The following is a 22,866-nucleotide window of genomic DNA, read 5'->3' on the forward strand; positions in this document are numbered from 1 at the left end:
TTGCTAGTTCTTAAGTAAACTTCGTATAAGAGCTAGGGTGAACCTGCAAAGAATCTAAAGGATCTGAAATTATGTATTTAATTGCAGACTGGGATTTTACCCAGGCACGTAGGAATCAGACAGCAATAATCTGGTATGAGATCACAAGTGGCTTTATGTTATTCAGCATTGCATTCACTGAGCAGATCCTGATGGCTCTGTTAAAGTCAATGATCATTTAATTATATTAACTGGGGATCTTGACCTAGAAACATTTATTGTATATAACATTTATTTTATTGCCAGCTGCAGGCATAGATCATATTCCTTCAACAGCAGCTTTCAGCTCCACAGTGTATAATGGCAAGGAATCTCCTAAACAACAGTTGGTGAAAAATAACCTGTCCGCTTTGACAAGACCATCGGTATTAGGTATTTATATGGATTTGTTGTTTAATAACCCTTAACTCTATATTCTATGTGTATAATAGATATCATCATTACAATTTTCTCCATGAATAGAAATTACTCTTCCCTTCCAAGTCTTTTGTGACCATAACACTCCTTTTTTTTGTATGTTAATTTTCAGAAAAAATTGTTGATATGATTTTAGCCATAGCTTTTCTACAGCTGAGGTTATTAATTGGGAGTTTGTCATTGCAACTTACAATTGATATCATTTTAGAGAAGTACGGACTGGACTCTTATTCTATGTTCTTAAAGAATGTATTTGTTTACATCAATCTCACCTTACAGGTTTTGTGCAGGGAATTAAGAAAGATTTATAAGTAACCAGACACAGATAATTTCTGTGTTGCAGTCCACCTTGGGATGTACTTGCCACTTTGACAAGTAGCTCCAAATTAAAGAAATTTTCCTCATTGAACCATTATTATCATGATTTGTGTTAACTGTTTTCTGTCACAAACTGTGTGTTATGTCACTGACTTGTTTGAGCAAGAAAGTTCTTTTTAGTCTTTACTATGCCTAGAAACGTGTTATATCTCTGTTTTAGAATAAATCCTCCCAAGTTGCCCTGCTAGTATCTCAGCCAAATTCTTTCTCTCTGCCCATTCAGGTTCTTGATCTCTTTCTTGCATGCAGCAACATGTTCTCAGTAAACTGATCTTGCCAATTAATTTCAGACGGGTTACCTTCACATGTCAGCATATTAGATAATCCTGCAGGAAGGAGTAAGGCATTTTCAAAAGTACTTTGTATTACACTAAATGTCTTGAAGTTACACTTTTATCACAACCTTATGCCAGGAAACTAAATGACAGAATGATTAGAACAAATGGCTAAATACTGCCCTCACATGGTAGTAGTTTAAAGGACAAAGTGATTCTTAACGTGTACATAAGGCTGTTCTGCAAATGATTGAACTTATTCTAAATCTGAAGATTTCTGGTTTACTTTTGATTTTAATATCCTTTGCAAAAGCAACAAACAAAAAAAACCAACAACAGCATTATATAAAAGTATATATATGGATATATATATATATATGGATATATAATATGTTCTTACTCCATTTTGAATTTTATATGGGACTAACCATCTGGCAAGCAGATATTGACCTGCAAGTGTGAAGTAGTTTTGGGTTTTAAATATTAACGTGTATAAGTAGAAACAACTCAGTCCTTCAAGATGCTGAGCAATTCCTGAAGGAGTATCAACTCTCAATAATTAGAAATACTTGATATTAGTGGAAACTCATCATTTTAGGAGTTTGGAGGAGTGCCCAAGAAGACTGAAGAAAGTAATGAAAAAAGTTTCAAGATTGTAATGGTCATGGGCTCCCAGGAAAACTGTGGGAAAGTTGGTTATGGTTTTACAGACAGGTGTGTTGGAGCTAAAGGTGGATAGGAGGAAAGTGCAGAAGTCATTTACTTGGAGTTAGTATAGAATGTCAAAATCAAAAACAGTAACCACCAGGAAGTATAAAGATCCTGACAACAGAAAAATTGTTAAAAAGAACTCTAATCTTTGTTAATACCACGATAAAACCATTGAAAATGTTATTTAGCATTATGTTACATGAAATGCAGTACCATGTATTTAGAAGTAAAAGGAGCAAAACGCCCATAGTGTTGACTTCAAAGTATTAATACAAATAAATACTCATAGTACACCTCATTACTTGTTAGTACATTACTCTTAGTACGGAGTAAACGTTGACATAAAATAGATTAAGTCTCCAAGATGATTAAGAGATCTCTGCACCAAACATTTTCCGGGTCTTTAAGCAGAAGATAGAAAAGGAAAACACAAGCCATAAGAAATGATTATGCTCATGGAGTTGACCCTATTTACCACAGTACTTAATACAGTCTATCGACACATATTGAATTATCATGAGCACAAATGAATACATTCTCTTCTAATATTTTTCTGATATATTATTGTTATTCAGGCACTTTAACAAATTCAGGGCCTCCAAAAAAACGCCATAAAGGTTGGTCACCAGAATCCCCATCATCTACTGAAACCTGGAACTTGCAGCTCAACCCACAAGTTCCAAATAGAATTAAAAATGGTAAGCTATACCCAAGGTAATGATGATGTTCATTTCATTATTCAGAAAATAATGGGGGAAAAGAAGCAATATTTTAAAGATACATGCAAATTCTCAGTACAGTTTTGAAATGAGTTTAATACCTATATTGCCAGAATTATTTATGTGCTTCATTTCCATTTATTTCTCTTTGAGGTGTCTGGGCTTAAGTCTCATTAGGATCCAATCATTGAGTCATTATTAACAAACTGCAACACATGCCTGTATCTATCTTTAGACGCCTAAACACCTCTGGGAAATTAAAGTTAGTGTCGTAAGTTAGGTCAATATATCATCCATTGTTTCACTTATCTGTCACAGTCTTCTTGGCACTTGGATTTTATAGCCTAGATACAAACTAGAATGACATGCAGTGAAACAAACCAACTTTCCCCAGAATGTTTCCTTTCAATGTGTTCTTGTTTAAATTAAAATTACCATAAATAAGTTAGTATTGAACAAATGCTGAATCTTTTTTTTTTTTTTTTTTTTTTGAGTAGCAAGAAATCCTATTTAGAATCTGTAAAACTAGATGTATCATACAAGGCCATGAATCACTCGTTTTTATTGACATCATGTATGTCTCTATATTCATGCATTTGCTAGCTGAAAAAGTTTATCAATATATATTTTTTTAAATCTTTGGATGCATGTGCAACATTTAAAGCCACAATATAATTCATCCTCCAAGAAAATGAGCTTGTAGTTTGGTTGTAGTAACACTTCATGAAATGTGTGATATAACCACAAAATTATGTAACACTGATACCAAATGTGGATTTAAGAAGATGCTGAATAACTTTTCTTTGAGGAAATCATTATTAGACTTGACACCAGTAATATTATGTGTAAAATCGTAGATGGAGGAAGCCTATCATCTTTACCACATTCTGCTTTGGTGGGGCCAGCCTCATCTCCGATGGTGGGCTCAGGAGAACCGGTCTCAGTTCCTGACAACTTGCTGAAAATCTGTAAAGCAAAGCCAGTTATTTTTAAAGGTAAAAAAAAAACAACCCAAACACTCAACAGGACCTTATGTATTTTTTTATAAGAGATGCAAAGATAAATCCTACTGCCAAATACTGCTTAACCTCTCACTTGTTAAATATCTACTATTAAAAACTGTTTAATTCACACACAGAAAATTATGAAATTAATGTGATATGTACAAATATTGTTCATTTCACAGGTCATGGAAACTTCCCATATCTTTGTGGGAACATTAATGATGTGATAGTGAGTCCTTTGCTATACACCTGTTACAGAAATTCACAGTCTTTATCCAGAGCATATGAACAATATGGTGCATCCACAATACAGCCTATTTCAGAGGAAATGCAGCTCTTACTGACTGTCTACTACCTTGTTCAGCTAGGTAAGATTATTTTCTAAAGCTAAATAATTTGTTGTTCTTGAAGACCAGACAGATTGAAATATAACCATAAAAAATTCATCTTTTCCTATAATTTGGGACTTCAGCAATTAAAAATAAAAAGTAAAACAGCTGTAATTCATTGTTTTTGCACACAGTCCACGGTTTAGAAGTAGTATTACGCTGACTCAGGCAGTACTCAACCTCTTAAGTATTTCTAATAGCCAGGCTCCAATTATGGCAGTTTTACTTGAGCCTCACAACAACACTTCAAAATGAAAGATAAGGTTTGCATCTTCCAATGTCAGTAGGCATGCTTGCATAAATCTGAAACATGACCATCTCTAAAAAAATACTTATTTTGAAAAACAAATGTTTTTAACTCAACAGCTTTGTTCATTTATTTTGTAATACGAACACTTTCCTCTTCAATTTTTTTTTTAGCCTCAGACCAGGTCCCTCTGATTGAAGATTTGGAACAAATATTCATGCGTTCATGGCGGGAATCACACCTATCTGAAATCCGGCAGTACCAACAGGCAATTCCACAGACCTTTCCTCAAGTGCCTAGCCAGATCGCACCAGTGACTTCAGCCCAGCTTCCCTGGCTGGCAGGCCTGGCAGCTAGCTCCTGTAATGACAGCGTCCACATCATCGAGTGCAGCTACTCTCTGGCTGAAGGGCTTTCAGAAATGTTTAAATTGCTCATTGAAGGAAAATTAATAAAGACAAACTACGTGGTGATCATATGTGCTAGTAGAAATCGAGGCATTGATTCCTGCATTGTGATAACAGGTGAGATCCCAAGGGTGTATCTCCAGGCAAAACTGAATCTTTCAATGTGATGAGAAGGTTCAGTAAACCAGCGAACCAGAGCATTCACCAACAAGTAATGGGTTTTGATGAACCCAAGCTCATATAGCAAAGTTGTGTCTCTTCCCCAGTGATGGCATTCTGCATGAATTATCTGTGTTCTTATCAAGGCATCCAAGACAACACTACTACAAATCATGGCAAGTTACCAGCACACACACTGTGTCAAGCTCTCCTGCTATGTGTGACTGGGATATTATGTGAGTGGAGGACTGAACATTTTCTTAGCTTCTAAAATATGGTCTTTCAACCTTATTGCCTTCAACAACCTGTTGAGAGCTATGCTGATAAGTTATTTGAATAGCCATACAAAGATTCATTAATATCTTTAACTATTTGCATGCTCTTTTTGTATCCTGTGTCAACAAGTATCTCCTAAAATGGAAAAGAAACATATATAATTATAAAATGTGAATCTATCTTACAGATGGATGGTGCATACATGTGTAGGAGAGAAAAAAGATTGATTTCTGTCACTTTTATGGGGGAAGGATTCATTTAGCCGGGATCTATTTTTATTATGACTTAGAACATTTTTACTTTAGTTTGAAGTGCTTTCAAAATGACTTTTTTTTTTTTTTTCTTTTAGGAAAGTATCAGGCAAGAGTCCTGTCTGAGGGCATGCTTACTCCTTCAGACTACCAAAAAGAAGTTAACTATCAGCTGGTCACAGGGAAAGTGGAAACTCTGGGGTCCTTCTTTAGCACCCTCTGCCCAGGTACATAATATGCTACAAACAGCCGTGTTTCCAAGTCCCTGAATTTTTTAAGTAAGTGAAAATAGCTGTACTACTTTTCCACTAGCAAGACACTATTAGAAATAAATAAAAAATACAGGACAAAGTTGTGAAAGTACATTTGAATTGAAGTTCCTCCTAAAAGTGTCAGTTTCTAAAATCCCTTAGTTTCATGAAAATATGCCAGTGGGTAGCTGAACACATTACACTTAGGTATGCACATCCATTCATACAATATGCAAGTCTATATCCATGTGAACGGATATAGATTCTTTTGCCAAAAGCGCATAATTCATTTAGACCATGATAGAAAGAATTATGTCACTGAAGGAAAAATTTGTCCTTTGAACTTATCATACTGTGAGCTTGATTGTAATGCATGGGAAAGAAAAGAAAGTTTCAGAGAGCCAGGGTTACTGGATCATTTTTTAACCGAACATACTGAAGATTACTGCAAGCAGGATTATCTGGGAATAGATTCAGCCACATGGAAAGTGTAACTACATCACACAACTACAGCAAATGCAGCATGCTTGTCTGTGTAAAAGGCATGTCACCATCCCCTTTGCCACTCATATCACACCAATAAATCTGTACTTAGGAGGCAAGAACACTTATGGAGACGTTGTGGTATTTTGACTAGTCACTTAAGAGAAACCTGTTTTCCTAGAACCACCATGTAGTATCAGTGTCTCTGTTCCCAATATCTTCAAGGTATGGTTCTCAGAATCACTTTTGCTACTGTTTGGGCAGAACAAGTAAATGAATGTCCTAAAAGGAGCTGCCATCTACATCCATGGGATTGCACTTCACAGAGCAGACCCTGCCATTCTAAGCCCTGCAGCAGACATGTTCAAACATCTTTTCAACTGCTGAGAAAATACTAAGTCCTCTGAACAGGCACTGTATTTTCTGCACAGCTATCGTCTGTAAGCTGGGTCCCTGCTGGATAGAATAGGATGTATTTGCAGATGTGCTTAGTTCAGTAAGACATACCTTGCTTGCTTCAGCATTGTATGTAGCTACAAAACTCTCATTTCTCTTACAGCTTTACAGGGAATAATTATTATACCTTTTTCTCTCTCTCAAAAATGTTAAAGATGTAATAATATTTATGCTCTGCATGAAATTTTCAAAACCTTGTAATCCTTATTAGCAAACACTGGAGCTCAATGATCAGAACATAAACTAAGTCACTTTCAAGTCTTTGTTGTTGCTGATTTAGATCAGGGTCTTGGAGCTATTTTTCTGATATCTTCTATAAATGTCCTAGGCAGAGGTCTGCATAGCTGATCTGTCATTCCCTGGCCTGATATACATTTTATTAGTATTAATACAATAGAAAATGATGAGGATTCCTGTACAAAGTAGCCAGTAAGCTAAGGGCAGGACAACTACCTAGCATATATAAAGCTCTTAAGACCTACAAAAAAAAGTCGGTATGAAATGCAGCTGTTATTAACCTGGATGTTTATACCACTATACTTTCATTTTGATAGAGGGTGACATTGATCTTTTGCTGGAGAAATTTTATCAGGAAAACCAAGGGCACATCTCTTCATCGCTGTCTGCTTCAGTGAATAAATCAACAGCAATGAATGGAACTGGAGCAGCTGTGTGTACAAGTAAGGAGTACCTTCTAAACAGGTAACAGAGTCAGGTACTTGAAAATAGGTCTTTAGGTGTGCAGTTAGATACTTCTGGGCAGAGTCCTAGGCTCTTGAAAAATTCTGTCCTGAGGTGATCAGGAACTTATGTCTTGGGATATGCAGATTTACACTTCTGCTTCATTCCATCAGGTACTGTACTCCCTGAAGCTCTAAGTCTTACTTCTGTGGCAGCAGAATGCTGTTGCACAAGTTCAGTTTCAGCTCTTCAATATTTAAGGGATTTACAGGACCAAAATGCCCCAGTGCAGAAAGATTTCTTTTCATGTTCCATATAGATTTTCAAAAATTGGAACTTTGACTCATAAGCAAAGAACCTTAAAGTATAGCTCAGTTATTCTTTGCCAGGCTCTAAGATTTTGCATTAGGTTAGACTTTGCGTGTATATCTAAACGGAATTTTGTCACTTTCCAGGTTATGAGATTGAACGGCATCAGATTCGTCCATTCCAGCTAGCAGTGGCTCAGAAACTGTTGTCTCATATTTGCTCAATTGCTGACTCCAGCACTCAAAATCTTGATTTGGGTTCCTTCGAGAAAATTGATTTCTTGATCTGTGTTCCACCCTCTGAAGTGACCTATCAGCAGACTTTGTTTCATCTCTGGCACTCAGGTGCTTATTTTATTTGGAATTACAGTAAAACCATTAAAAACATTTGTATGTGGAAATACTGATGTTTGTTCCATTTCTTTAGGTATTTTATTAGAACTTGGATTAGAAAAGGAGCACCTTACAAAGCAGAGGGTAGAACAGTATGTTATGAAACTAGATGCAGACGCCCAGATTAAGTTCAAAGTCTTTTTACAAAACTCTATGCAGAATCCACACACACTGTTTGTCTTAATCCATGATCACGCACACTGGGATCTAATGAGGTAAGAAAACTGTAACTTCAGAAAAATTATTATTGTTTGCATTAGCTCTCAAGATCAGATTTATGATTTATGTCTTCCTTCATCTCTCTTTGCATCTTTCTGCTAACTCTCTCTTTCCATGCGTTGAATAAATGTGTTTTTTTTATAGGTTCTTCACGACTTATTTTCGTTCTGCTTATTATATTATGTCTCAGTGGAACATTTCAGCTTTCCTTACTCACCATTCTTATCTTCTTTCAGCCACAACTATCTTTTTTTCTGGCTGGTTGTCATTTGTTCAAAGCAAAGCTTCCTGTGAAAGTACACAAAATTCATTATCCTCTGTCAGTGTCCTCTGGACTGTAGAACATGCAGACACCCTCCACAGTGACTAGACAACTAGTGAGCCAACACTACTGCTTATTTTTTTTTAACTTTGTAGGAATTGAGTGTTTCTGTGTGTAGATGTTTTCAGGTACATGTCTCAAGGGAGCAGGGAGATTTCTGTCCAATGTTCACCAAGCTCCCTGTCGGTTCACCTGCATAGCTCATCGCTTCCCTCACAGAGCCCTGTTTCTTTGCCTTCTTAGCAGTCTGCCTGTTGAGAAGATGGGCTGCTTTTGCTTTGTATCTCCTGAGGCACTGGGGAAGTTGGAAAATGTATTGAATTCCAGAAACACCAGCATGTTCCAACTTTGCTAACATCATAGTGTTTCTGAAACCAAAACCATAGTGTTCCTGAATTTTGCTTGTGAATGAAATGACAAGGTCTCAGCTTTCATACAGGTTAAGAACCAGTGTTTTCATCAAACCTGTATTTTTGCATGTGTGAGGGTTTCCTGTTCAACTCTTCTATATCTTAGGAACTTACATGAAGGCCCTTAAGGCATATAACATCCGAGTGATAGGGATGTACCTGTATTGCTACTAAGCTCTGACATTTTTTTCCTTTTATCTAAAAAAGACATGTAAGTGGCAAATATTGAAACAATTATTCTGTACAGCAGGATTCATGCCCCCTAACTGAAGTCAGTTAAGTAAGGTGCCTAAAAGAGGAGTTTAACTGCCTGGGATTGCCCACATAGACACAACAGAGACACAGGCATTTCTGAAAGCTGGCATAGGTCTTGGGTGGAAACAACAAATTCCTGGAATTACTTATCTCTATGTGTTGATAACAGGAGCTTACACTGACTAGGTTTGTAACATGGTCACTGCAAGTAAATGCCAAAAATTAAATATCATGAATTTGGACTGAAGCCTTACTCTGGAGCAATGAATTAACTGTAGGTGTTCTATGATACCGGCATTTGCCTTAACAATAACTACTCTTCCTTTTTGTAATAGATGTGTCACAGGTAGCTTCCCTCTGTCTTTCTGTTGTACTGACTTACAGCCTGTCATTTTCTATCTTGATTTTGTAGGCAAGAATTATATCGTCTCAGGGGCAGTTCTAACAATCTGGCCAATTTAGTAGAGGACTATGTGATTATTTGTAACTGCCATAACGTCAGCTTCCTTTCATCCTTTCTCTCTCATATTCTGGTGGTTGTAAGAAACTGGTAATTTGCTAGCTAGGGAGTTAACCAGTCCTATAGAAATTTTCAGCTGCACTGAAATATTTCGCATTTCTTTTGCCATCCTTCTATACAACAAAAGCAGGGTAAAGAATAGAGTCCGAAGTTCCTTGTATATGTTTAACTTCAATTTCACATCCCGGTTAAAGCTATCCCATGGACCCAAATGTTCCCTTGTGCCAATCACTTTGGAGAGTTTTGGATTTCTTTTTTGCAGTGCTATGCATAGCCTTTATCCTCAAACAGAACTGTCTACAGGACTTGTTGATAGACTGTTGAACTGCAGGGAGGTGAAAGAGGCGCCAAATATTGTGACACTCCATGTGACTTCCTTCCCCTATGCGCTCCAGACTCAGCATACTCATATCAGCCCTTACAATGAGATCCACTGGCCTTCTTCATACAGCAATGTAAGATGGATGCTTTGAGGTGCTTTTCAAGCTTTTCATAAGCTATTTTACATTTATATACTTGGTAAAACTTTGGAGGCCCCATGATTTTTTGTGGACAAGAATGATGTTTGCATGGCATCTTTTTGTTTGTTTGTTTGTCTGTTTAGTTTGTGACAATTTTTTGTTTGTTTGTTTGTTCTTTTTTTTTAACCCTTGCTTATTCTGTCATTTCTTGCCTTTTATTTTATTTTTTTTTAATTCCTTTTATATCTCCTATAAACTGTAGTAGCTTTGCTAAAAGTCTTTGAGCTACATAAATGGAAACCACCTGAAAATCATCAACATCTGAAAAGTAGATACATGAATTTTCTTGATACGTGTGCATATTTTACCTGCATAGCTCTTCTGTCTGTACTTATGTATATATGGGGAGAGAGTAGAGAGAAAAAGAAACAGGGAAAAATGGAGTCAAACTTCTTTCCTTTCAAAAAAATTAGTTGTTTCTTTCTCTCTTTGTTTTAGTATGCATCTGAGTGTATGTATGCTTGTTAGAGAATGTGACTGCAAATATATCAGATAGCAATGATTGATCAATTGTACATTAATAATTTCTAGCTTTAAATTGGTATTGCTTCCTTTGTTTTAGGGTGTAGATTTATACCATGAGAACAAGAAATACTTTGGACTGTCAGAGTTCATTGAATCCACTCTTTCTGGCCATAGTATTCCACTGCTTCGGTACGACAGCTCTTTTGAAGCAATGGTCATGGCTTTGGGAAAGAGGTACAGTACACTCCTTGGTTTAACGATGGAAATTTAGGAAGCGTATTTTTCTAGTGTCTTGAGTTACTAGCTAGAAACCTTTCTTTCTTTTTTCTCGCTGTTCCACAAATCAACTGTGTATACAAGGGCATTTCACTTGTTCATATTTTCTTTAATCTTTTTTGCATATGTTTGGCCTGTAATCTAACTAGTCTAGGCTGCCTCTTACCATGAACATGCACATTGTTCAGCCTGTTTTAATGTGTGTACTTGGATGGGACTAGTAGTTACTTCTATATTACAATAATCTGAAATTACATTATCAGATTATTATAATAATTTCAGATGCATTCTCACTGTTGTCCAGTATTATCACTTGCTGACTCTGGCTGATTTTGTTGTGTATTATTTGTGTATACTGCATAAATGGACCACAAAGAGAAGGAGATATTTCACTATGTTTTGTGCATTTAAATCAGTGGTAAAAAGCTTCATAGCATCATCACAGTTTGAAAAGACATCAACAGTTAAGTGTTAAGTTTCCTTGGTCCTTGCAAAACAAGTCTAGAATCACTGCACATGAATGCATACAACTGTGAATAAACTCTTTGGGATCTGTGACAAGAAAGTCAGGACAAGTAGAATCGTGTGAATTCATATTGGTAACTGACAGACAGAAAATGTCAACACAGCTTCTGGGGCTTGCTACCGGGTGCTGTGGAGATCTGATCACACACATCAGGTGCATTTCTGAGCAAGCCATAGTATCTCTTTGTACTGCGCACTCAGGTTTCCTTGCTATGAAAACCAGAGCACAGGAAGCTCTTACGTATCCATGTTTCTCCCTGCTGTAGAGTGGGGATTGAGACAGGGTGTACCTGGGCTCAGAAATACAGAGTGCTCATTGAAAGTTGCCTATATATTGAGCCTATTGGAAACAAGTTTGGGGCTTTAGTAAGAAAACAAGAGAAAAAAAACACCTAAGGATAACACACCATGAAGAATACTGTTCTCATTGACAAATGCCTTTATTTTGATCGATGGTATTACTGAGTGCATTAGCAAATATTCTGTGATAAATTTTGTAACAGCAGTAAAGTATTGTTTACTTGAAGTGATGTAACATTACTGTACTCTTTGCTTATTAAATCTGTACTGAGAAATAGAGAGACAACATCAGTTCTGATTGTGTAATGATGTATTGCAAAAACTATCAAATTGCACTTTGGTGAGAGTCTGTTGTACAGTAAATATGAAGGATTCTTTACAGGAGGAAATCCTAAGTTTACTATATTATGGAGAACATTAGCTTTTTCACTTTAGTCTTTAATACTTCACTATTTAATTCGCCATTTATTTCAGGTTTCCCAGATTACACAGTGCAGTGATAAGGACTTTTGTCCTCATACAACACTACTCTGCAGCTATGATGGCAGTGTGTGGTCTTTCTCAGATGAAGAATTACACCTCAGTTGAAACTCTGGAAATCACCCAAAACCTAATAAACTCTTCAAGACAATGTCCTAGTGGTCATGGCCTCATGGTAGTGTTGAGAATTCCATGTACCCCGCTGGCTGCAGTGGCATATGAACGTCTGTATAATGTAAGGGAAAGACTAGCCCTTGAAGATAACTTTGAAATAATCTTGGGAAATCCTAATTCTGGAATCACAATAGGGAAGCACTTTGTGGAGCAACTAAAGGTAACTTGCAGAATGAAATATGAGTGGGAAGTTTCATTAGATGGGTAGGTGGGGAGACTTTATTGGTGAGAGTTATGGTTGTAAGCTGAAGTGTGGTTCTTATTCGTAAAACTCAAAACTACTGTAAGGAGCATGAGGTTTATCTTTTAGATATATAATCTGTGATTCCTTTACTCTCCTTCCTCTGGTTATGTTCTGGTTACCCGGTTGAATATTAACTCATATATCTAGAACTTGGCTTCCAGCAGTAACCCTCCCAAACACCTGAACTGCTTTTATTTATAACAATAGGGAAAACAGCCAAACAAAATTGTCACTGTTTTCTCACAAAGTTATTGTAGTTTAAAAACATTTTCATCAGTGACCCGTTGAGGTTTATTCTCACCAGCAGATGGCATGAAGGCACCAAATCAGTGATGCCAGCTATGGGTCCTAGAACACCCTGATATTCACAGCTCAGGACTTGCTTTATGTTTTCTGGACCATGTGTTGTTTCATGGATTCATTTATATGCTTTAGGTCTAGAGTCTTGGGTCATCTGTGTAATAAAAACCTCTGATATTTTCTTGCTCTTCATAAGATTGCCAACATCTGATCACCAAAGCAAGAGTGTATGTACCGTGCCTAATGTGATACGTTAAACAAAGTCGTTAGAGATCCAGGGCCTAATTCTAATCTTGTTCTGCTATTTGTAACTTTTTCTGAAAAACAAACAAACAACAACAACAACAACAAAACTAGTATTAATTCTGAATCACATCCTGTTTGTCTTCACAGACATGTAAAACAGTGGTAAATGTACAAACGTCAGAAGCCGAATTGTCTTACTGTTGCTTCTGCTGTGTATTCCTTATCTGTAAGTCAGTCTCACAGCAAAATTTACTGACTGATGTCAGTAAAGTTTTATAGCCTGATGCTAAAGATTCAAATCATAAATCTAATTGTTGAACTTCTCATGAAGTCACCAGGAGAACTGACAACTTTGGTGAAGAGCAGGAGTCTTCAGGGGGTATTAAGTGTGGACAGTGGTATATGCGTGTTCAACATTTTCAGCTTCCTGCTATTATGCTAAGGTCAAAAGGTTTCATTCCTAACTCATTTCCCTCCTTGGACTCAGACACCCATACTTTATCTGCCATAAGAAGAAAGTCTCTGTTTTCTTCTATCCCCCGAAGCTCATCCTCATCTTCATTGTCTCATGCACTATATCCACTCTATCTGTGTATGCTCTAGCCTCAGCACTGTGCAGATGGGAGTCAAGGAGACTTTTCAGACCAGAACATACTGTCCCAATCTCCTCACACTTATAACAGTCAGACTGCTACCTGAAACTCTTTAGAAACTGTGAAATCTACCTGTGTTGAAATTGGCTCTGCTATGTGGCTTACCTTGGTGGACCTTCTATCCACGTACAAATTGATCCATATAATGAATGATAAAATGTATTTTTATCTGTGCCGTATCAGTATGTCCAACAGCATCTCTTATGCAGGTCTGGCAGAAAATTGAAGATGTAGATTGGAAGCCACGGACCTATTTGGAGTTGGAGGGTTTGCCTTGTATATTAATATTTAGTGGCATGGATCCACAGGGGGAGTCTTTGCCACGGTAAGATCTGGTATCTTCTTAGTGGAAGTTTTTTATCCATTGCTTTAAAAATGTCTAAAAATTAACTGTTTAAATGCTTGTGGGAGAAGAAAACAGATTTCAGTGTCAAGATGTCGCTTTTCCATTTTTATATCACAAATACAAGAAGCTTATTATTAATAATAATCCCCTGCTTATAGAAAGATACGAAAAAAGTGTTATGAGAGTTGTCCCACTATACAGGAGAGAGTAAGGGTATATTAAAAATAAATAAATAAAAATCTATAGCAACTTCAGACACCAAAAGGTAGGTGAGACATCTGCAGGATGCTGGCATATGTGCTACAGGACATGTGGAGAGATCCATGCCTTCTGGAGTTGAAGCTGGAAGGCAGACAGGATGTTCTGGGGCCACCAAAATAGCACTACATGTTTTTGTATGTTCAAATGAATCCCATTCTGTGTGTTAGGCTTAGAACCCACATGATACCCTTTTTCTTGTGCTGATGCTAATGTTCAGTGCACTGAACATTAAGTTAAGCTGCTTAACTGGATTAAGAATAATAAAACTGCACACCATAGTGGTAAACCTATTAAGCACCAAAGATATACTGTGCTCTATCTCAACCATAGTTTAAGTAGATCATTAAAAAAGTTTCCCCTTTGGCTGCATCTGGAAAAGAAATAAAGTAGATTACAGTGAATTTTCATATTACCCCATCTGTTTCTCTCCAGATCACTGAGATACTGTGACCTACGTTTAATAAATTCATCTTCTTTGGTAAGGACAACCTTGGAGCAAGAACTTGGTTTGGCAGCATACTTTGTGAGCTCAGAAGTTCACACAGAGAAAGCAGTTGTGAACGATGTGTTAGAAAGTGACCCAGAGAAACTAAGCAGCACTGATAACGAAGATGAAGAAATAGCAACAGAAGGTATTGCTAGTAGTAATAATAAAAGAAGCTGTAAAATGATTGAGTTGTATTAGAAAATACAAAATTACGTGTGATATCTAGTCAGTAAAGGTTAGCCAGTGAGTTAGCTTTACTGAGTTACCTCTGCTCCTCTCTTTTGCGTTATCTTAGTTAACCACTGTTCTCTCACCCTTCCTTGCTTCTTGCCCAGAGAGTGCTGCTGCTGAGGCATTTTAATCTGTCACAGTCATGCTTCTGCATGTATTATTTCTCTGCTAATTGGTTCTGTCCTCTCTTTTTTTTCCTCTCTGTGCTTTGCCATCTGGGAAGCAGTGACTTTGCAACAGGGACATCTCCACCAAAACTCCCTCACTGATCCTGCCTAACCTATCCTTACATACTGACGGTGTTGAAGATTCCCCCCAAGGGAACTGTTCAAAGTCAAGCTGAATAGTCTCAAGTTTGTAAAGAATTAAACATCATGGCTAGAAAAAATATCTGAATGTAGCAACTTCAGAGTGCTCCTTGAGTACTCCTGAGTGCTGTCCACGAATCCAAATTGAAATGGTAGAGTTGGCGAGTTTATCAGTTTTTAAGAGAACAATTAATAACATACACATATGTAAATATACAGTGATTTACCCAGAAAATGTATTTTTTATTTGGGTGAGAATTGATGGATGTTATGAGATACTATTAATTTCTTAATATTTTTTTCTTTACTGTTTGTTGTACCTTACAAGTGGGGAAAACAAGGAATTTTAATTCCTGTAAGTTAGGTAAATCTCAAACTGCTTGATTTCATTTCCTTTTTTTTTTTTTTTTTTTTTTAACTAATGAGGAGGAAGAGGAACTTGTTACTGTTCATTTATTGAACTGTTATTCATTGATAGCAAAGAGAGCAGAACAAGCAGAACAGAAATATTTACTTTAATCGAACAAATACTTTTGATGTAGGAATGAAATACCTATGGTCATACTCCAACTGTCTACAATAGAAGCCTGCTTTAAGTGGGATGAATACCTCTGCCCATTTAGTTGAAGAAAGCCAAGACTATACGTGATCTGAGTCAAGGGTGCACTGAAGTTAGGTATCTAAGTTGTAAGGCTGTTTGCCTAGTCCATTAACTATGGTATGCTCCTCAAGAGCTCAATTCAGAGCGGCTAAGATGATAGACATATAGCAGTGCTTATGTCTCTGTTTACTAAGGTAAAATTGTACAGAAACAAGCATTTTGACATAGAAGCCTAAGCTATGAACCTCAAGCAAATATTCTTGGTGGCTGTCTAAATATAGACTGTCATTACCAAAACCTGAGATGTAATTTGTCCGTAGAGCTGTAACGTAAGGGGTAGAAGGTAATTTCATAACATACTGACAAAATGGAGGTCATTGGCAGTTGGCTTCCCTGACACTGGATTTGTGACGAAAGTAAGGCATGGGTTTGAAAGATAAGACATGGTTGAGACATGCCTGGAAATTGCCAACTCCTGGCAGCAGAACTGATTTTGTGAGGCTATTGCAGCTCAGCGTAGTTAGATTAGACCACAGGCTGATCCACGACTGCACGGCAGGACCAGATACTCTCCACATTGTAAACCATGTCAGGATGAGGACAAAATCCAGACAAACTTGTGTGCTTTTTGCTGCTTCAGTAATGTAGCCGTAACTCCTCACAGGCTTACTGAAATTATGTTTTGTTTTTGCTTTCCCCTGCTACCATTCCTGAAACAGGTTCTGCTTCAGAAAAGAGAAGTCCTATGAAAAGAGAAAGATCTCATTCCCATGACTCTGCATCTTCATCTCTCTCTTCAAAGGCTTCTAGTAAGACCTTAAGATTATCTTTTTTAAGTTATTGTTAGGATATTAAAGAGACATTTTAATCATCTTGTTAGAGAAAGAACTAAAGTAATAAATCATTCAACTTTTGGCAAGGCCTATTTTAATGGTGCCACTAAAGACAACTTAAAAAAAAAACACCTTTAAGAATCAGACTTTTGAACTATAAGAAATAAAATATTTTCTTGCTTGAAAAGTAATCATAGGGTGGAGTACCTAAAAAGGCACATTTTTTAATGTGGGACACTGAGGCATGAAACCTGAGTTAGTACTGCAATGGCTGACTGTGCTCACTGAAGCTATGACAGCCTATGAACAAGAAAACATGCCTCAAATTTTTAAAAAATCTTTTGAAAATCTGTGGGAGAAAAAGCACGCTCAGTCTTGTTTGTGTTTTTATATTTTTGGTTTTGCTCTGCAATGTTCAGTCATTAATTTTGCTCTGTTTGGAAGCTTCTTTAGAGGTGGATCATTTTTTAATCTTTATTTCCTTTTTAATCGGCAAATTGACATAGAAAGCATGAGGCAGTGTTGAGAACTACTAGGGCTTTTTGTCTGATAAATTTCTTTGCATGCTTTTAATGCAGATAATATTAGGAGAGTTGAGTGAAGTGCAGAATATAAATTGTACCATAACTATATAGGAGTTGCGATGTCATGCAGCTTTTTAAAAACATGTTGTTTTTTGCCAGTGACAATAAAATGTTTTTGATCTAATTGTAGTTTTCACCATGCTGACATGCATATTTGGCCTGATTTCTTTTCTGCAGACACAATGGTTGTTACAAAAGGAAAAAAACCAAAAAAACAAAAAAAAACCACCACAACAACAACAACTTAAAGAAATTTTTATAAACTTTCTCACCACTTTAATTTCAAAATATGTTTTTCTTCTTTAAAGTTGTGCTGTTGTTCAATTCACAATGTCCATGTGGCCAAAATTTGCCTGTGATTAAGGAAATCTTCCTCTCCTGTTAGTACTTATTTTCCTGTAAGGGCCTGTTAGTACTTATTTTCTTGCATTCCTTTAAACAACTACACTAAACAACTTTAAACTTTAAACAAACTTTAAACAACACTACAAAGTAATTTTGTAGTGGTCTTGAGAGATGATGGTATCTGATGAACTCCTGACTCAAGTGGGGAATGGGTGAGGGAAGGAGAGGACAGAACAATCACTGACAGCTTTCCTATGCAAATTCAGTTTTTGTAAAGGTGCTTGCTGCATTGAGACAGATACTCCAAACTAGTCCCATTAATACTTCCTGTATGATTAAGGTGAAAGATAGCAGGAACAGGGGTGAGGTTGCATTACTTGACAGGCACCATATCAAAGTGATTTTTCAGTGTTTAACTGTGACATTGACTAGATGACATTGTTGCCCTGTATTGAAATAAAATTTTTCTTTTAGTTACAGCATTCTGCAGTGAGTCATCGCCTCCTTTCGTAACAGCAGGAGATACAGCAAAATCCCCCCACCTAAGCAACAGCACTGAAGAAAACACAAACAGCCATGAAAGGCAGAAGCAGAAGGTAGACAAGGGGGCACAAACAACAGTCAGCAAACATTTACCACCGGTAACAGAACAACTGGATACGAAACAAAACATAAGAAGTGCCCAAATTTCCATCACCTCCTCATCCTCTTCACCTTTCTCCTCCTCCTCTTCCTCCTCTGCGCCTACTCAGAACTCCTTCATCCTACAGACCTCTCAATGCTCCATGACCAAAGCATCAAAACAGCCTCCCATAGTTTTCCTGCCCAAACTGGTTTATGATATTATTACTTCAACGGACAGCAGTGGACTTCCCAAATCATCTTCCCTTTTGCCTTATCATTCTGTTATGTGGGCAAGTTCTTTTCGTCCTCTTATGAGTAAGATGATGACTTGCACGGAGCAGTCTCTATACTACCGCCAATGGACGGTGCCCAAGCCAATCCATATGGACTACAATAATAGGAATGAGGGCAGAATGGACACCTTTCACCCAAGGAGGCTGCTGCTGAGTGGGCCACCACAGGTGTGTAATAAGAGCAAGGTATTTTCATTCATTTATTTTGTTTAATTTTATTCTCTGAAAAAATATATTAGTTATTAGTACTCATGCTTCAAGCATTTTTTGGTGAAGAGTAAGTTGCTTATGTTTTATTTTATTTCCTTATTTCCTAACTCCCTTCTAATAAAATAATCTTTCTTTCTTTACTGTTTGTTAGTCTAAGTTCAAAGACAATGAAGCTGGAGCAATGTTCATTTTCTGTCAGGCTCTCTCCCTTAAAATGTTTTAAAAGATAGTTTTCCCAGAACATATATTGCATGTATCATTTCAGTTTGCTAAAAATGAATAAGCATTTACATTTTGAATAAAGATCAAAGATCTGAACAAAACCACTTTCGTATGATCAATCTAAAGATAGTTGAAAGTTTGCAATTAAGGTATTTCTCTGCCTCCTCCACATGGCAGACAGAAATAGAAGCTGTTGTAAATAACACATGCAAGAAGGCCTGTTCACTAGCAAAGCTGTATTTACCAGATGAATAGCAGACTCAGAGTTTTAAAATTTTATTTCAAAAGATGCATGGAAGTCATGCAAGGAACTAAGAAGTTCCTTGTCTTCTAAATTTTCTAATCTCTGAGCAAGGTGTCTCTCAGTTTAATGCATGTTACACGCTAAAGTTGATATTGTGCCTGTTATGTTCTGCTGGAGTACCAAGCAATGAAGCTGTGAGTATCAAGCTAGGAGTACCAAGCTAGAAAGAGATCCCATGCCTACAGAGAACATACAGACATCCTGTGAACATCGGAAGTCAAAAAGGATAAATCAAAATAAGGCAAAGACCCATGTTTCCTGTTATTCTAACATCAAACAAAACAATTCATCTAAAGATAGTTACGGATTTAACACTCTTCTATTCCAATCCATTTCAAAAAGAAAGTATATATTACTATTTATTAAATGATTTTATTCCATTGTACATCTGAAATTAGGGTTCAGTAAAGTAGGAAGAGCATAAATGGGCTTTTCATGTTGGAGCTTCCTGCAAATGTTACTGTAATGTGTAAAGGATTCCAGAAAGTACTCTGATGAGAAGTTTTACACTGCTCTCCATTCCTTTGATCTAAATTATCTGTTTTTGCCTGCCAAAGATTGAGGAATTATATGATCAAGAAACTAAATGTCATACAAAGCTGCAGCACAAAAATGAATACATTCTGGAACAGATTACCAATTTGCATCTCTAAGAAAAACACAGGCTGTGACAAATTTTGATAGAATTTTATATGTATACACATCAAAACCCACAAAGATACTATTTCCAAAGACACCCTAAATATCCAGATTTGCTGGTAAGTAAATACCACTTTAGTATTCATTTGATCATAAAGTATTTGGTTTGGGGTCACAAATGCAAACCGGAGGTTCTCAGAAGAGTCATTCAGAGACTTCTGAAAGCATACTATACATCCATGAGAAGGATTTGTTGCTTAGCACGTATGATACATGCCGTTTAACTAATTATAATGAGACAGGCAGCTTGCTTATTCATTGGCTCCCTACCAGGGTATGGCAATCACCACTTTTTGCTATCAGGTGAAACCTTTTTTTTTTTTTTCAAATATGGAATATGTCTCCTATAGACCCTTTGTACAGCAGTGAATTTCACCCTTGATATCCCTTCCTTTACATGCAATTCCATCCCTTCTCCAGCTGTTTGCACAATGCAGGTTATTTCCTAGTCTTTTATTAGATCATACAGTTGGATCAGTTCTTGAAGGACACTCTTCACATTTATATCCAATTTATATTTTCCAGTTCTTTCTGAAGAATATACATGTTTGACACAGAACAAATTCACACACTGATGTCACAATTCACAGTTTAGGGGTATATCTTAATTTCAATAGGTGGGAAAAAGCAGCTTTGCTTCCTTTGGTATTTTAACCTCCCAAAGTACTAAAAACACCTGTAAGCCTCAAAAAGAGCTGTAAATATATGTTGACTGTTTATTGGTTTAAGGTATAACAATACAGGATCTCTTCTAGGATGTAGTTACAATAAAATTTACAGAAATAAGAATTTCCCTTCTCTTTTGGGGAATTTTCCGTACTGAAATAAGTTTTGCTCACGTGTGATCGACAGTACTATCGTGTTACATGGACTCACGGTTAATGCATGAAGAGATATAGGCAGAAAACTGTGGCATCTTCTCAATGAAAAACAATTATTAGACAGTACCTATTGGAGGATTGATAACATCTCAGACAAAGTATTAGGGTTCTTTTTCAAAAATTAGGAAGTAGTTCTTTTCTTCATTAGACAGAAATTACTTTATTAAAATTAAAATCAGGAAGCAATTTGTTGGTTAGAATGAAAAAACATGAAACAGACACAGGAAGAAAACTAGACATACTAGTGAACCAAAATTATAATTCTCACTGTCAAGGCAATCAGTAGTAAAGTACACTTACCTTTCTCTCACAGAGACATTTTACCCTCTGCTCTGGACTGGTCAAAATGTTCTGCCATAAGGCTACTTTTCATCTATCCACACAGGTGATTAAATTCTCAAACACAAGTGATTCTGATCCTGAAAGGTGCCTCTTGACATCAATTAAAATAGTAATAAAACAGTGGGCTAAGAAGTTAAGCAATGGTCTGAGTACATCCTTTGGAATGAAACGATGTTGTAGACTTTCCACTGTATCATTCCAATATTTTGTTTTTCTTTTTTGTAGCTTCAAATTGAAAGCAAGTTTGTTATATTTAATCCTTACTGAGTGCTTGGAGTTTCTGCATTATAAGCTGTTGATAAATCCTGAAAAAGAGGATCTTCAAGTATTGATCTCACTAAAAACTTAGATACCTTTTGGATTTCCTCTACTCTTATTAAAACTTTACTACAATGGGCTTATATGCCATTCTTCTAATGTAATGAAAGTATTAGGGAAATATTTAATATATCTTTTGTTAGCTGTCTTTTAGCAGAACATAGCAAGTGGAAGCAAGGAGAAGAGCCAGCACCATTTGACCAGCTGTCTGTGGACCATCAGCATATTTTCTATGAATCACTTCTGGTTTACAGACCACAGTCTGAAAACCACTGCTGTGGCATGTGAAGAACTATCTCGCCTGGAAATTAAAACAGAAAAGCCTTATGGAATTATTTCCCCTTTGCCATATTTCTCCAAATGTGAAGACTGAAATCTTTTGGTGCTTTCTATCAACATGTAAGAGTAATAAAGTACTTCCAGTGGTCCTGATGTCCAGGGTCTGGAACAAGTTAAAAAAATAAAGGAAATAATTAGTGTTAGACCTGCTACAACAACACTTTTGAATGTCCTTTGTATGAATAAATGTGGAGCCACACATGCAATTTCTCTGACTGGAGTCTCTCTGTCTCTGGTTCTTAGACAGTTTATTTTCAGTTTATCATAGGTATTTATGGAAAGTACAGTTCAGTGGTCAAAATATTTGGATAACTTTTCACTCCCATAAGCACTATGTGTCTTTGACACACAAAAAAAAAATGGACCTTCATATCTCTAGAATTTTCTGCAGGAAGAATTTGAATTCATATTCTTTCCTCTTGCTCGTGTCCCACAACACTCTTTGTGAATGAAGAACTGCAGAGTAAACATACTCTTAGTTTCTCATAGGCCAAATCACACCTTGTGTTTAGGATACAAATAGAAACCAAAAAACAAAATCTTTGCAGGACCCACAGTCCTTGGTTATCATAAGTTTAGTCAAGATTTGAGATTTTTTGCTTCTTAATCTTCTGTGATTTTCTTCTTCGGAGTCTAATTCATCATACTTCTGTCTTCCATATTCAGATAGCCAGAAAAAAAAAAGTGTAAGGCTTCCATTATTTGAGTATGTCTGGCCCCCAAGTGCCTTATCCTGCTTGCAGGATCTCTTTGCAGAAGCCCCATAAAACTGGTCCAAAAGAGGGGCAGTGACAGATGAGATGAGAACTCTTCAGAGAGATCTGGAAGCTCTGTTTATTGACAGCTACTCCATACTTTCAAACAATCAAAGACACTTTTTGCAT

General features: G+C 36.7%; 1 protein-coding gene across 7 annotated transcripts in view; it reads left to right on the top strand.

Moving 5' to 3' along the window:
- The window catches only part of GREB1 (growth regulating estrogen receptor binding 1), a 96,562-nt gene that overhangs the window by 54,219 nt on the left and 19,477 nt on the right, over positions 1-22,866 (top strand). For 5 of the 7 annotated variants that reach the window (XM_080588182.1, XM_080588186.1, XM_080588180.1 and 2 more), the window contains 16 exons: positions 286-411; positions 2,396-2,518; positions 3,397-3,534; positions 3,726-3,911; positions 4,353-4,703; positions 5,371-5,499; positions 7,017-7,142; positions 7,599-7,796; positions 7,879-8,059; positions 9,833-10,025; positions 10,654-10,790; positions 12,132-12,471; positions 13,964-14,079; positions 14,794-14,993; positions 16,708-16,797; positions 18,225-18,853. In XM_080588182.1, coding sequence (XP_080444308.1) covers positions 286-411; positions 2,396-2,518; positions 3,397-3,534; positions 3,726-3,911; positions 4,353-4,703; positions 5,371-5,499; positions 7,017-7,142; positions 7,599-7,796; positions 7,879-8,059; positions 9,833-10,025; positions 10,654-10,790; positions 12,132-12,471; positions 13,964-14,079; positions 14,794-14,993; positions 16,708-16,797; positions 18,225-18,853 — 3,263 coding nt within the window. The remainder of the gene's footprint in view (positions 1-285; positions 412-2,395; positions 2,519-3,396; positions 3,535-3,725; positions 3,912-4,352; positions 4,704-5,370; positions 5,500-7,016; positions 7,143-7,598; positions 7,797-7,878; positions 8,060-9,832; positions 10,026-10,653; positions 10,791-12,131; positions 12,472-13,963; positions 14,080-14,793; positions 14,994-16,707; positions 16,798-18,224; positions 18,854-22,866) is intronic. The other 2 variants (XM_080588184.1, XM_080588185.1) reach the window with 2 other exon arrangements.

This window comes from Anser brachyrhynchus, assembly GCF_964034855.1.
Source record: "Anser brachyrhynchus genome assembly, chromosome: 3".
NCBI classification, from domain to species: domain Eukaryota; kingdom Metazoa; phylum Chordata; class Aves; order Anseriformes; family Anatidae; genus Anser; species Anser brachyrhynchus.